The following is a 14140-nucleotide window of genomic DNA, read 5'->3' on the forward strand; positions in this document are numbered from 1 at the left end:
TGAGAGTCAGTCAGAGGCCTCCCTGTTCTGGTCAAAGACCTTGCTGCATTTGAAATTCATGTCATACTTCATAGCATCATTATTTTGCTAAGATGATAAGAAATAACTTACATTTTAGATATAGAGGCTAGGATATTCTCTGTGGGATATGGAAATAAGAAAGTCATATGAATACAAATAGCTGGGAACCAGAGAAATATGAAAGTCATTATGCAAATACCTGATCAGACCAGTCTGGGCTGTCTTCCATAGAGACTGCAGAGATATTTTTTCAAGCGAAACAAAAACAAACACAAAAATAAGATTCTCAGACTGTAATTCTTAGAACCAGTAAATGTTGCCTTACATGACAAAAAAAAAATCATACAAATAGAAATGTTTGAGATATAGCGTGGACGTGAACCTCAAAGGCAGTCACCGGAGGAGGCAGTATCCCCACACAGCAGGGGCTGGAGTGATCCAGACACAATCCACGAGTGCTGGCTGCCAACCAACGCTGGAAAAAGGTAGGGATGGATTTTCTCCTCCAGCTTCCTCAGGAAGTATCACCTGGCAGTACTGTCACGGGGTGGCAGGGGAGTCCTTCGCTCTATCCAGATAAAAGCTGGGGAGAGTCGAGAAGCAAGCAGTGACTTCAATGACGGCCCTGAGTTCCAGAGGCTCACAAGACAAGCTTCTAGATCCAGAGGCTTATAGCTCTAAGCCTTGGATAAAAGAGGCTTATGGCTTCAAGCTTTCGGAGCTGGAGGCTTATTGCTCTTCGTGGTCAAGTTGAGAAGTTTTGCTCTGGTTCAGAGTGCCAGTACGAACTGGCGAGAGTCGCAGTCCCTGAACTCTGGCTGTACCCGAATCTTCAACCTTTGGTAGTGTTCTCAGACTCTTGTAAACACCAGGACCTGCAGTACTCATAGTCTTAGGTCCAGCCATTGACTCATTTTATTTTATTTTTTTAATTTAAATTTTTTTATTCAATTGACATACCAACCACAGATTCCCCTCTCACCCCTCCTCCTGCTCCCCACCTCTCCCCCTGACTTACTACCCCATTTCCTCCTCCAAAACGGTAAGTCCTCCCATGGGGGAACAGCAGAGCCTGGTACATTCAGTTGAGGCAGGACCAAGCTCCTCCCCGCTGCATCATGGGTGAGCAAAGTGTCTGACCATAGGTAATGGGCTCCAGTAAGCTAGCTCATGCACCAGGGATAGATCCTGATCACACCACCAGGGGCGTCTCAAACAGACCCAGCTACACAACTGTCTCCTGTATGCAGAGGGTCTAGTCCCATCCGATGCAGGTTCTACAGCTGTTGGTCTAAAGTTCATGAGTTCCTATGAGCTTGGTTCAGTTGTCTCTGTAGATTTCTCCATCACAATCTTGACCCCCCTTGCTCATATAATCCCTCTTCCCTCTCTTCAACTGGACTCCCAGAGCTCAGCCTGATGCTTGGTTGTGGATCTCTTGATAGGGGGAGACATTATGGGGATAGGGAGAAACCCAGTACTAGGGAAATTCCCAGGAATCCACAAGGATGACCCCAGATTAGACTACTAGCAACAGTGGTGAGGGTGCCTGAATTGGCCTACCTTGGTAATCAGATTGGTGATTACCCTAACTGTCATCATAGAGCCTTCATCTAGTAACTGATGGAAGCAGATGCAGCCATTGACTCTGAATGACCTCCTGGCTCCCATAACCTTAGCTTCTCATGGTTTTGGTCCTCAGTTGCTCCTTGGAGCTCTTCAGTTGTCCCCTAAACTTACAGCTTAGAGCTGTGGGTACAGGGCACACAGCTCTTTCTGTGTCTGGATTTTCTCATGTTCTCCTCACTGCCACTGCTGCTGCTGTCCAGGATGGAGACCCCAGGGTCTTGTCTGCTCCTTGGATAGCACCCACATGTTCTACCTGTGATAAAGGCAAGTATGCAAAGAAACATTTGGGAGAAGCATTTATTGGCATAATATTGAATACCAGTGTATAGTTCACAGGAGAAGAGGCTCCCAGATAAAACCAAAAAGTGTGGAAAACAGCCTGCTTATTTAGCCAGAAGAAGGGCACAGAATACTAGTACTCAATTATAATTCCACCAGTTAAAGCCTTACATAAAGCCTGATTGTACAAAGCTTGAATAGGGTTGATCAGTCAGAAACCTCAGATAGGTAGAGCCTCCTACCTGTCAATGATAAGCTTTTTTCTCAGTCTCTACTGGAGGTGTGCTTGCTGGTCCCCTGTGGTTGATAAAAAACTTGCAGAATAATTGCCAATGGATACTTGGAGCATCAGCAGCAGGGTGATGTTGTGATCACTGAAGTTTGTTAGGCTGAAATTGTCAATATAAGAGCACAACTCTAGGAGGACAAGAGATATGATTTTCTGGAGATAAGTATGAATGACCATAGCCTAGGAACACATAGTTACCCCAAGTTCCATGTTCCAATGTGGTAATCATTGAAGCTTTTATAGTATCAGAACAGAGGAGGTTATAAAACAGGGCACTTTCAAGACTTATTAGTGGAAACATTAGGTACCCTGTTACAGCAAAGCAGGGTAAACTCTGTGATAGTCTTTAGATGCTATATGACAGCATTTTTTTTTTTTTGTCTTTTGGTTGACTGGAAACTATGGGTCTCTTTGTACATTCCAAAGGATTTACCTAATGATTACCTTAGTGTTGGGTCAGGTACAGAGGAAGACAATAGGTGCCTGTTAAGGGGCTAAAGATACCTTCAGACAGTTTGGCTCTTGAGTCCCACATCCTTGAAGTTCTTACCAGCTTGCAAAGTTTCAGCAGAAGGTGTGGTCTTCTCGGGAACTTTCATTCACAAGTTTTCCATGCTTGCTCAAGCTGGAGCAGTTGTGACTGGAGCAAGACCTCCTGGAGTGGGAGCTGCAACCCCAACTGTTCTTGTAGTGTTCTCTGCTGTTGGAGTGGGGTTTCTTCAGGGAGAGCTTGGAGCATTGAAAAGTTGCCGAAGGTGGGCTGCCTCATTGGCAACCCCCTGCTTCAGACAGCCTCCACAAGGGAACAGTCTGGCAGCTGTCACTCAAGGGCTGAGTTGCCAAGACAAGAAAGGTTTGTTCCTCCAATAAAGGAAAACTCCACAATATTAAAAGGTACTTTTATGACTTAGAAAATTAACATTAGAAGTGTAACCCATGGCAAAGACAGAACTATGTCCATTTGATGTGCCTGGCTTTAGTCAGACCCACGAGTACTGCCCTGACTGAGACTTAATACCTACAGAGATATGGGAAAATACATTATAGCTGTGGTGACTTGTTACTGTTGCCCTGGAAACTACTGAAGGTTTTTTTTTTTTTTTTTTTTTTTTTTTTTTTTTTTTTTAAATCTGGACCTGACAAAGTTCTGCTAAGCAAAAAACCTGAATGTTTTGGGGAGATGGCATTGGAATCGTGTGATGAGCCAAAGTTGGAGGAATTTTGAATAGAAAAGCCTAGATTGTCTTAAGATGATTGGTAGAAATGGCATGTAAAATACTCCCAGTGAATGCTCAGTAATAATTGGGAAATGTAGTAGAAAATGACTGTATTGCATTATACAACATGTAACTTGCCATAGGTAGAATATTATTAGAAATATCAACAGCAGTGTTGGTGAGGGCTTAGAAGGAAATTAGGAATATTCTGTTGGAAATTTGGGGTGGGGGGGAATGTCAAAAGTGTGGCCTGGTTTTTCCTTATTGCTTATAGTAAAGAAAGAAGAAAGGAAGGGAGGAAGGAAAAGAAAGAGATAAATTAAGAGAACTGTTAGCAGAGGAGCCCAGAACATTTTAACAATGAGAGAAACATTGATGCTTTGGGGGAATTCTTAGCACATTCAGATTGAAACGGTTTCAAGAAGAGACTAGCAGCCATGACCTTCTATTCACAATTTCCCTGTGATGATGCTACTTGATAGTTCTTGCCTGTCCTTCACAGAGCAAGGGAGGCTAAGCAGTGGGGGAAGTAGACAGTTAACATTCAGAACACTGACTTGCATCAACCAGATAAGGATGAGGATAGAGTCTACTTGCAGCGTGCTTGCACTGGGTCCAGTCTCACGGTTAGGATATTGATATGAAACTATTATAGGGTAGACTTGGAATTTCTCTCATTGTTAAGATGTTCCTGTAACATTTTGTCCTGATTCCTCAGTTCAAACATTCCATATATACATGAAGAGGAAGTTGCCATGAAGCCAGAAGTGGGAGACAAAGCGGATCTTAAGTGGGCAATAGTAATAAATGGTCTGTTTTTATATATTGAAGGATGGCAGTCTTCTGAGGGAGGTGTGAATTAAGCCTCAGAGAGCCTCATGGCTACTTAGTAGTGTTTGAATGATGCATTATTATGCCTTCTGTTAACTTTTAAGTAGAGTGAGAATTAGGCCAATGGAAGTGATTGGCTTCTTTGAAGCACTTGAGACATGGCAGCAGTTGACTTCCTCACGTCACTTTGTCCTTATGTCTGTAAATCACTTAGAGCTCAAAAAGCCTATGAAGGAGATATGGAAAGGGTGCTGTGGCCTTCTCAGTAGATGAGAATGATAGTGTTGAGTACCCTCTTTTCATCAGACCTTCAATGCCCTCTCTACATTGCATGGTACAGTTTCGATTGATGAACTACTGGTGTGGGGGTGAGGGAAGAGGGGTGAGACCCCAGGAGAGGGAACAGTTTGGAAACAGGCTTGGAGGCCCTTTGGGATGATAGAAAAACCCAGCTCACCAGTTAGAACTGGCTCTAACAAAGGCTTGTTTTTGTGATTGTTTGCAGAAAGATTACCACTTTGAATATACAGAATGTGATAGCACTGGCTCCAGGTGGAGGGTCGCCATTCCGAATTCTGCAGTGGATTGCTCTGGCCTGCCTGACCCAGTGAGAGGCAAAGAATGCAGTATGTTGTGATTTTTTGACCATTTGTTTTCCAGATTAAACCATAAACTCATCATATCAGTTCTAGGTGCCATTATAAGGAACATCAGAGACCTAGCAACAATGTATATGTAGTGTTGATATCTAGCAAAACAATAGTCTTTCTTAAAAAATATTAGTACTCTTTGTTTTATTTTCATGTATCTATCTATGCAAGTATGCATGGAGGTGCAGGTGTGCTCCAGTGTGTGGATGGAGGTCAGAGGACAACTTGACTCTCTATTTCTACCATGTAGCTCCTGGGTATGAACTCAGGTCATCAATCTTGGCAGTAGGTGCATTTACTAGGTCTTTCTTGGGACCTCATGTCCTTCTGTCTGAAGTGCTTAATGAGACATGGGCAATATTCAAGGATGTCATTTTTAAAAAAATCTATTTATTCTCTTATTTGAAATTATGGAGAGAAGATTGACAGACTTTCTCTTTGAGTTTTAAAATAAATACTTTTAAGTTGGATAAAAAATACATCACTTAGAATTTCTCTTTAAGTGATAACTTTTGAGTTGTTATTAAGTATATTCATATTCTTGCCATTCAACATCACCACTGCCCATAGAGCTCATCTTGCAACAGATTCCTTTTTGTTAGCCACAGAAATAGTTTATTTTAATTATTTTAAGTATAACTTGTAGAGAGACGACTGTAGGATTGCTAATATTACATACAATATCTCTTTTCTTTCTTTTCTTTTTTTTTTTTTTTTTTTTTTTTGGTTTTTCGAGACAGGGTTTCTCTGTGTAGCTTTGCGCCTTTCCTGGAACTCACTTTGGAGACCAGGCTGGCCTCGAACTCACGGAGATCCGCCTGCCTCTGCCTCCCGAGTGCTGGGATTAAAGGCGTGCGCCACCACCGCCCGGCCAATATCTCTTTTCAATTGGAAATTAGAAGGCTTGAAATTCAGCTTTTTAAATTAACACAGAGAGATGTCATCAAATTTATTTTTATTTATAAACTACCTTCTAAAAAATCTTTTAGTTTAGTCAGTTGGAAGTGTATGCAGTAAAATAGGCCAACCATGGCCATGGGTTCTAGAGCTGGCAGAGAAACCACTTCAATTTTCTTGTGGTCTTCCAAAAGCTATTTATAGAAAGCTTCTGTTTCCAAATGAATGAAATGGATAAGCAAGTTATTAAATGGGTGAATGATTCCTTTTTTTTCATACAGTGTGTCTGTTATGAGTTGCAAAAAATTAACCCATCAGCAATAGATACTGTGGAGATTGTAGTGGTTCAATGTATGAAGAAAATCAGAAAAAAATCACCATTAGTTCTTGGTGACTGATTTTAAATAAATGCAGAGAAAACCTGAGAGTGCCCATGGTCAGGTGATCTACCAAGAGTCAGAAGAGACAGTGGGGTCAAGAGAGAAGTAGGTGCCACCAGCCTGGGGTCTTGGCAGTCACTGGCACAGGACCTGTTCTCAGTGAGAGCAGAATGAGTAACAATGCTGTAGTTGGCTTATTGCAAATTTGTTTCCTAGAAAATCTGTATTGTTTCTGGCCAGTACTTTTTATCCTGGGGCATAATTCCTTGGCTCCCTGTAACCAGCTTTATTTGTAGAGACTATCTAGCTATTCTAAATGTTTACTCTATGGGTAGGAAGTGTGTTGGTTTGGGCTAGCTCTGGCTGTCCACATTAAAATGGACTATAGTGGAGGATTCTACACCATAGGACTTGGTAGTCATTCTAAATCAGGGCATTCATCTCCTGGAAGTCATAGTTTTAGTATTTATCAGTACGCTGTGAATTATATGGGTTAGCCAAGGGCTCCTAATTTTGTTAGAAAACTCATGCCTAAATAGGAGTGGTTCCTACATGAATATTGCAGACATTTTCCAGTCAATATTTTTATAACATTCCATAGGTAAAGATTTGAATTTACTTTTTTTTTCATTTTTTTTATTAAGATTTTTTTTTTTTCATTTTACACACCAATCAGAGATCCCCCTCTTTCCTCCTCCCACTCCCCTCAGGATTCCCCCCACCAACAAACCCCTCATTCCCCCCTCAAGAAGGCACGGGCCTCGCAGGTGGCAGCACATCCAGTAGAGGCAAGTTCAAGCTCTTCCCCCTGCCTCAAGGCTGCACAAGGTGTCCCATCATAGGTAGTGGGTTTCAAAAAGCCCATGCACCAGGGATGGATTCTGATTCTACCGCCAGGGGGCCTCCCAAGCAGATCAAGCTACACAACTGTATTGCCATGTGGAGGGCCTAAGTCCAGTCCCATGCAGGCTCCACAGCCATTGATCCAGCTTTCATGAGTTCCCTCTAGTTTGGTTTGGTCATCTCTGCAGGTTTCCCCATCATGATCCTGATGCACTTGCTCATAAAATCCCTCTTCTCTCTGAGTGGACTCCTGCAGAGCTCCAGGAGTGAATTTACTTCTTCAACAAGAAAACATTTCCAAAACTCTTATAGTCAAGTTTCTTTTAATTATAATTACATTGAAAATGATACTTATTTAAAAAATAATACATGATAGGTGGGACATTTTTTATATCAGCTTTTTGTCTGAAATCTGAAGTTGTCAGTGCTCCCACATGATATCTATATATCTATTCTCTCTCTCTCTCTCTCTCTCTATATATATATATATATATATTATATATATATATCATATATATATATGATATATATATATATATATATCTTCTGGCAGTTGTTGGTCTGGCCTTAGATATTTTTTTTGCTTTCTCTTTGTTATGGTAAAAGCAGGTTACTTCAAAGCTCACAAACTCAATTAACAGATCTAATTAACTAAGAAGTACAATTGTATCATATCATGCACATTGTTTATACATTCCCAATCTTTAGTGCCTAAGATTATTGCTGATCATAGCTACCATTTCTTATTGTGACCTTGAGACAGACATGATTTGTGCTTAGAGCTGGATGTCATTATCCTATCCTATCCTTGATTATCTCTGGAATATTTATATATGCATAATGAGATATCTTGGGAAGTCTAAGCCCCTAATTCGTTTGTATTTTATATATTTCTTACATGTCTTACCTGCAGTTACTTTTATTCAGTACTAAAAATTACTTGTTACAGGAAGCAATGCTGTAGAATTTTCTCCTTGTGGTATGTCAGCATACACAGAAAATTAAGATTTGGGAGAATTTGGGCTTTTCTGATTAGGAGTGTGTAAGCTGTAGCAATCTTCTCTTTTACTGGAGGGAAAACACAAGCTTAAGGTGGTGCAGTAACTGCCCCCACGTCTGGCTGTGGCAGACCTGAGACTCCACTGCACATGTATTCACTCCAGAGCCAGCTTCTCTTCACTGAGGATGTGGCCGAGGTTCTTTTGTCTCTGTTGGCACCCAGCAGTTGGCTCAGACAGGAAAAAAGAAAAAAAAAAAAGATTTAAAAAATGGAACATGGCAACTTCAAGTAAGTCAAGGGGCTTTAGAGCAGCGGCTGTGTGGGACATGATTTTCTCAGATCCTAGTGTTCTGAAATAGCAGCAAACCCAGATTTTGGCCTTTGTTGAAACTGCTATAGGTTCTTCAAAGTCTAATCACACAGATCTCTTCCCATTTAAAAAGGGGGCAGTAGAAGAGGCCTTTGCTGAGGAATATTCACGCATCAACTGTAAACTTCTCCAGAATATTGGGTTAACTCTGCTATACATTTGCTTTCCAGAAACCATCTGGGAACAAGTTGCAAAGCTCCTCCAGGAGAGGTTAGGGAGCAGTCATGTATGAGCCTTTGTTATGTTGAATTCCTGGGTATATGTGATTTCAAAGCTGCAGGGCGCTAGAAAGCAGGGAGAGACCTCTGCTAAAGATACTGGCTCCCGTCTCTGTTGTGCCTTCTGCAGTGGAGAGCTGGTCAGTTTCCTAGTGCTGTACCACACACCGAGGTGACCTTACGGCTCTGCATTCCCCTGGAAGCTCCGGCTCACTCACTGGAAACTTGGCTGCTTCTTCCAAGGCCCTGGTCTGCACCAGTCTATTATCTGTAGGCATAATCCACCACCAGGGTCCTGCAGGTAGCATACCATTCCTGAACCACTGCCCTCTTCATCCCAGCCTTAGAATGAGAGGTGGTAGCTCACTCTAAGCCTGGCTGCTTCTGTTGGCTCATTTCCCTCTTTTATCCTTGAGGCAGTAGAATTTCTAAAGTACTTCTTAAACCTTGGGGTTCCTTTGATGGTCTTAGATTGTCAAAAATAGTGGTCATCTTTCAGCAATTTCCACTGCAACTGCACACCCTGTAGAGAGCGGCCTTTTGACTTCACACCAAAGCTCAGAAGTGAAGGGTGAGGGCCTGGCTCTCCTGGGAGATGAGAAGGAGAAGAGAGTTTCATCTTTACATGTTTTTAACGGGTCTAAATCACTAAGGAAGAAAGGAATATATCTGTTTCTTTTATATTCTCGTGCTTTTTTGTGAGGAGGGCATATATCATTTATTCCTTACTCTTTCAAATATTTCCAAACCCATAATTTCAAGAATGGCCTTAATACATCATTTTCTAATCGAGAATGGCTTTCAAGATATTCCATTCAGAAGGTAACTACCAAATCAATTTTGTCTTGTGAACTTTGTTTAATCTTGTGCTTCTGTATTGATATAAGTCAACCAATGGGACATAGAACATATGCAATCAAAAACACATGTATAAAATGTACATCATGTAAGTAGTAAGCATGTGTGTATAGTTTCTTTTTGTATTTTCCACATAGGAGCTAAGGAATGAATGTGACTTTAATGAGATACAGTAACTTTTATATAAGTATGCATGCATATGCTTATATTTTGATCTTTCAATGATTGTAAATTAATACTCATTTTACTTGAATCAATAAGTGCTGTGGTCAGATTAGTTTTACAAATCTTTGGGTGCATATTTTTCTCATGCTTTTCTCAAATCTATTTTAAGACTCATATCTAATGGTTTTTAAGAAAAACTCAGCATTATATTAGACAGATATTCTATTACTTGTAGAGGCAAAGAGAAAATTGTGTGTGCATGTGTGTGAGATTAAAAACAGAGAGAGATGACAACATAATTATAAGCATCAATACAACAGAAATATGGAAAAATTATAAATATACTTAACATCAGAGCATTTAAGTATATAAAGCAAACATTAATATATTTAAAGAGATAAATATAAGCAATACAATACTATTAGTAGACTTCTGTATCCCATTTGTAGTAATGAAAGACTATCCTAAAAGGAAACCACTAGAGAAAAGTAGATTTGAACAGTCCTATAGGCTAGATGGACTTAACAGGTATTCAAAGAGTGTTCTATTCAATTGCATCATGATATACACGCAGAAGCATGAAAATGTCAGCACCTAACTGAGAAAACACAAGCCCCAGGTTCAGAGTGCTTCAAAGGAGCCAAGCAGAGACTGAGAGAGGCCAGCTCATACCCTCATCTGGCTTCCATGCATGAATAAAGACATATGGACCCACACGTGGAAACATGCACACATATACATACATATATACATCTTTTAAGAAATGAATGGAGGGCCAGGTGTGGTAGTTCATGTGTGTGATACCAGTGCTTGGGAGGCTGACACAGGCAGATTTCCATGAATTTGGAGCCAGTCTGGATTACACAAACATTCCACGGCAGCCAAGGTTGCAGAGTAAGATACTATTTCAAAGACAAAAACAAAAGAATTGATAAAGAACATATAGACTCTGTATACTATCTATATTGTCTTTTAAAAGTTAAGAATTAGCCGGGCGGTGGTGGCGCACGCCTTTAATCCCAGCACTTGGGAGGCAGAGGCAGGCGGATCTCTGTGAGTTCGAGGCCAGCCTGGGCTACCAAGTGAGTCCCAGGAAAGGCGCAAAGCTACACAGAGAAACCCTGTCTCGAAAAAAAAAAAAAAAAAAAAAGTTAAGAATTATGTCATTGTTAAAAGTGTGGATGGTCCTGGAAGTCATTATACTCACTGAAACATGAAGGACACTATGGAAGCAGAAAGAAAAACACTGCATTCTTACTTACTCGTGAAATCTAAACCAGTTGAACTCACAGAAGCAGACAGTAGAATGGGAGCATGTTAGTAAAAATGCTTAATGTTTTATTTAGTCAGGAAGAATAAACACCAATTATTTGGAGTGAGAGATATGTTAATTAGCTTGATTCAGTATTTTACCTGGTACATGTACATCACAGAATCACTTTAATTAACATATATATGTAATTGCATTTTGCCAATATCCATTAAAATCTTAGAGAAAAAATATCGTGCTTGAAAACAGTAAACTTTATACATAAAGTTAGTTATGCTATGATTTAATGCATCTCATGTAATTTCCTGTAAGTTTCTCTTACAACATTCTTGCACTGGTATTTTGATAATGGCCTTTTACAGATGGTATCTAGCTTAATCTCCATTCTGAAACTAACTTGTTTGTCCCTGAGGAAAAAAACTCCACAATATTTATTGAGCTTTAATTCATTCAGTGAAAGGCCTATTTTTGAATATTACCATGTTTACTGATGAGGATATAAAACAGTGAAAATAGTCATGTCTTCAGAGACTTTCAGCAAGAGATAAAGCTACTTCAAAAGAGTAGTGAAGAAGGCCTATGTTATGTAGGATGACCTCACCAAGGAGAGAAGGTGCTCATGGAGTCAAATGTGTGAAGCAGATGTAAACTTGTAGTTCAGAGTCATCAGTCATCAGCTGAGCAACTTGGGAAACTGTTAATCTGTCATTGGTTCATGTCGGGGAAACAAGCATCCTGATTTAGAGCTATAATGGGATTTAAGTTCCGTGCATTAGGTACCAGTCATGTTAATTCACTGAGGAACTCTGAAGTGAATTCTGAAGTTCTTCTGCTTGATGATATACACATGCTGAGTGGAATGGGTCTGGATTTTCCTGAGTCTTCTGTGAAGGCTGCAGGACTACCTTTCAAGGGCAATGTGGGCAAGACAGAGATTCTGGTAAATGTCCCAACCACCTCCTGTGTCATGCCAAGGACAGTGGACCTGAAGATAGCCAAGGTTCAGGAGTTATGAGCTGAAATATATAATGTTTTGCCTGGAGTCATAACTGTGAAGTATAATTTAGTAGGAATAATAGCTGAAACATTTAGAATAAATGACCTTTGTTGTATGGCAGACACAAATTTAAACGCTAGATGTGCATGACTTAAATTCATTTAGTCATCACAACAACCAAAAAACTTTTAAACAGAAGAGCTGAAATAAAGCCTGAAGACACAGATCAGTCACAGTCAGAATTGAGATTTGGCATCAATCAGTTGAGCTCCTAGACCATCTTCTTCTCATTTTAAAAAATTTTTATTAAAATTTATTTTGATCAAATCCCTTAATTTTTCTCAACTCCTTTGAGATTTCCCCATCTCCTTATCCACTCAATTTCATGTTTGTTCTCTCAAAAAAGAAGGAAAGAGAGAAACAACAATAAATGAAAAAGAAAATCGAAACAGATAAACCACACACACACACACACACACACACACACACACACACACACACACACGCACACAGTTTGTTTTGTGTTGGCCTACCTCTGGGAAATGATTGGTCTTTCTCAAATCCCATCAATACAGAATCACTTTGTTCTCAGTAGGCTTGCTGTGGGAATGCTGACGTGCATGTCTAGGTGGGACCTTGAGTGTGTTCAGGAGCCTACAAGTGACAGGTGAGAGGCTGGAGTGGCTGGCAGCCTGGAGAGGTGAGATAAACTGTTGAGAACAGTAGAACCGGGCCCATGGCAATAGTGGTGTTTGATGCAGGCTGCGGTTATGGAAGCTTATCAGAATAAAAGGTCTCCTAAGGAAGGGAGGGAACTCAACTCTCAAAACTGCAGTAAGGTTGGAGAGACTCTCAGGAGGTAGACGATGACAGGCACTTTCTAAGGACAAGGAGTGCAGGGAGCTAAGAGCCAAGGTGTTAGGGCATAAAGAGAAGTTGAGAAAAACAATTTCACAGATATCTTGTTTTGCCTCCTGTGGTGCCTCATCAAGTACTCTGAACCTTTTTCTTCCTGTAAACTTGGCTATTCTCTCTCTCTCTTTCCTCCTCCCTCCTTTTCTGTCTCTTTCTCCTCTTCTGAACCCTAGGCCATCTTGTTCTCAATGAACTGGGACTTTTCCTTTTTCAACAAGATACTGAAGTCAGTAAGCCACAGTAGAATACATTTATACTTTTCATTGTTTTGTAAAGATGAAAACTACCTTTGCTTAGCTTAAAAAGGATGGAATCCTTTTATATATTCTGCTAGTTTAATGAGGGTTGTCTGTGTTTATATCACTCTGTTTTCCTAGTTGATCAGTCTTCTTGTAGTTCAGGAATTTTACCTGAATGACTGTATGAAGATGTGCAAAAGGAGGTGTCCTGTGAGAATCAGTTTTTAGATATCAGAGGCAATACTTTCACTAAATATTCCTTAGAATGGCAATTGAAAGGTCAGCCAGAAAAGACCTTATTAGTGTATCTTTTGTGGATCTCTTGACTAACTTTCATTTTATAAAGTGAGGGGTGAAAATTTTTATTTCTTCTCTAAGGAGTTCACATCTAAAAATTTAGATATTCCAGCTTTGTGATCCACGCTTTCTCTTAATGGAGAGTCAGATGTCATTATTGGCAGGATTTGACTTTTGAGAATACAGTTCTGATCATTTAACTGTACAGCTTCTGCTTGCACAGTAACTGCACATGTGGCTTCAAGTAGCCTTGCAGCCATGCTAGACCTAGAATTCATGTCTTTTGAATTCCAAGGCAAAGCTTTTCCTAATGCTTTCCTGTTTGTTTTACGTGGAAACAATGGCTTTCTTGGTTCGGTTGTAGTAAAATCTTCTAGTTTCGTGGCTGCAAGCTTCACAACTTGTGAAGCAGGACATTGCTTCTCTTTGATAGAGTCTTCTGTGAGAGCCTGCAGTTATTCAAAGAGGTGTACAGTGCTATGCTGATGCCGATGCAGATGTGAAGCCTCAGGATCCATGTCATTACACCTGGGACAGTCACGAGGTGGCAAAAGTCCTTTGATCATCTTGAGAGAAGATGATTGATTAGCTATCACAGATTCATTTTTTTCTGTGATCAAATCATGCTTCAAAACCAATAACTTATAAATTATAGTGGGGCACTAATGAAACTTGTTAATGTTTTTGCTCATTTGTTCTTAGGGGAACAAATTCTATTCAAAGAATTTTGATAAATTGTCTTCCATGATCCTCATCCTGCCTTAGATTGAACATG

The 14140-nt window shown here is 40.2% G+C and overlaps 1 protein-coding gene across 4 annotated transcripts in view; it reads left to right on the forward strand.

Annotated features, from left to right (window-relative positions):
- Positions 1–14140, forward strand: part of Elapor2 (endosome-lysosome associated apoptosis and autophagy regulator family member 2) — a 173533-nt gene that overhangs the window by 84679 nt on the left and 74714 nt on the right. For 3 of the 4 annotated variants that reach the window (XR_013049719.1, XM_042272701.2, XM_042272703.2), the window contains exon 2: positions 4772–4892. The exons of the other annotated variant lie outside the window; for it this stretch is intronic. Coding sequence is in view for 1 of the 3 variants with exons in the window: in XM_042272701.2 (XP_042128635.2) it covers positions 4772–4892 (121 nt within the window). In the remaining 2 variants the exon portion in view is untranslated. The remainder of the gene's footprint in view (positions 1–4771; positions 4893–14140) is intronic. 4 annotated transcript variants of the gene reach the window in all.

The sequence above is a fragment of the Peromyscus maniculatus genome, chromosome 3 (genome assembly GCF_049852395.1).
Source record: "Peromyscus maniculatus bairdii isolate BWxNUB_F1_BW_parent chromosome 3, HU_Pman_BW_mat_3.1, whole genome shotgun sequence".
NCBI classification, from domain to species: Eukaryota; Metazoa; Chordata; class Mammalia; order Rodentia; family Cricetidae; genus Peromyscus; species Peromyscus maniculatus.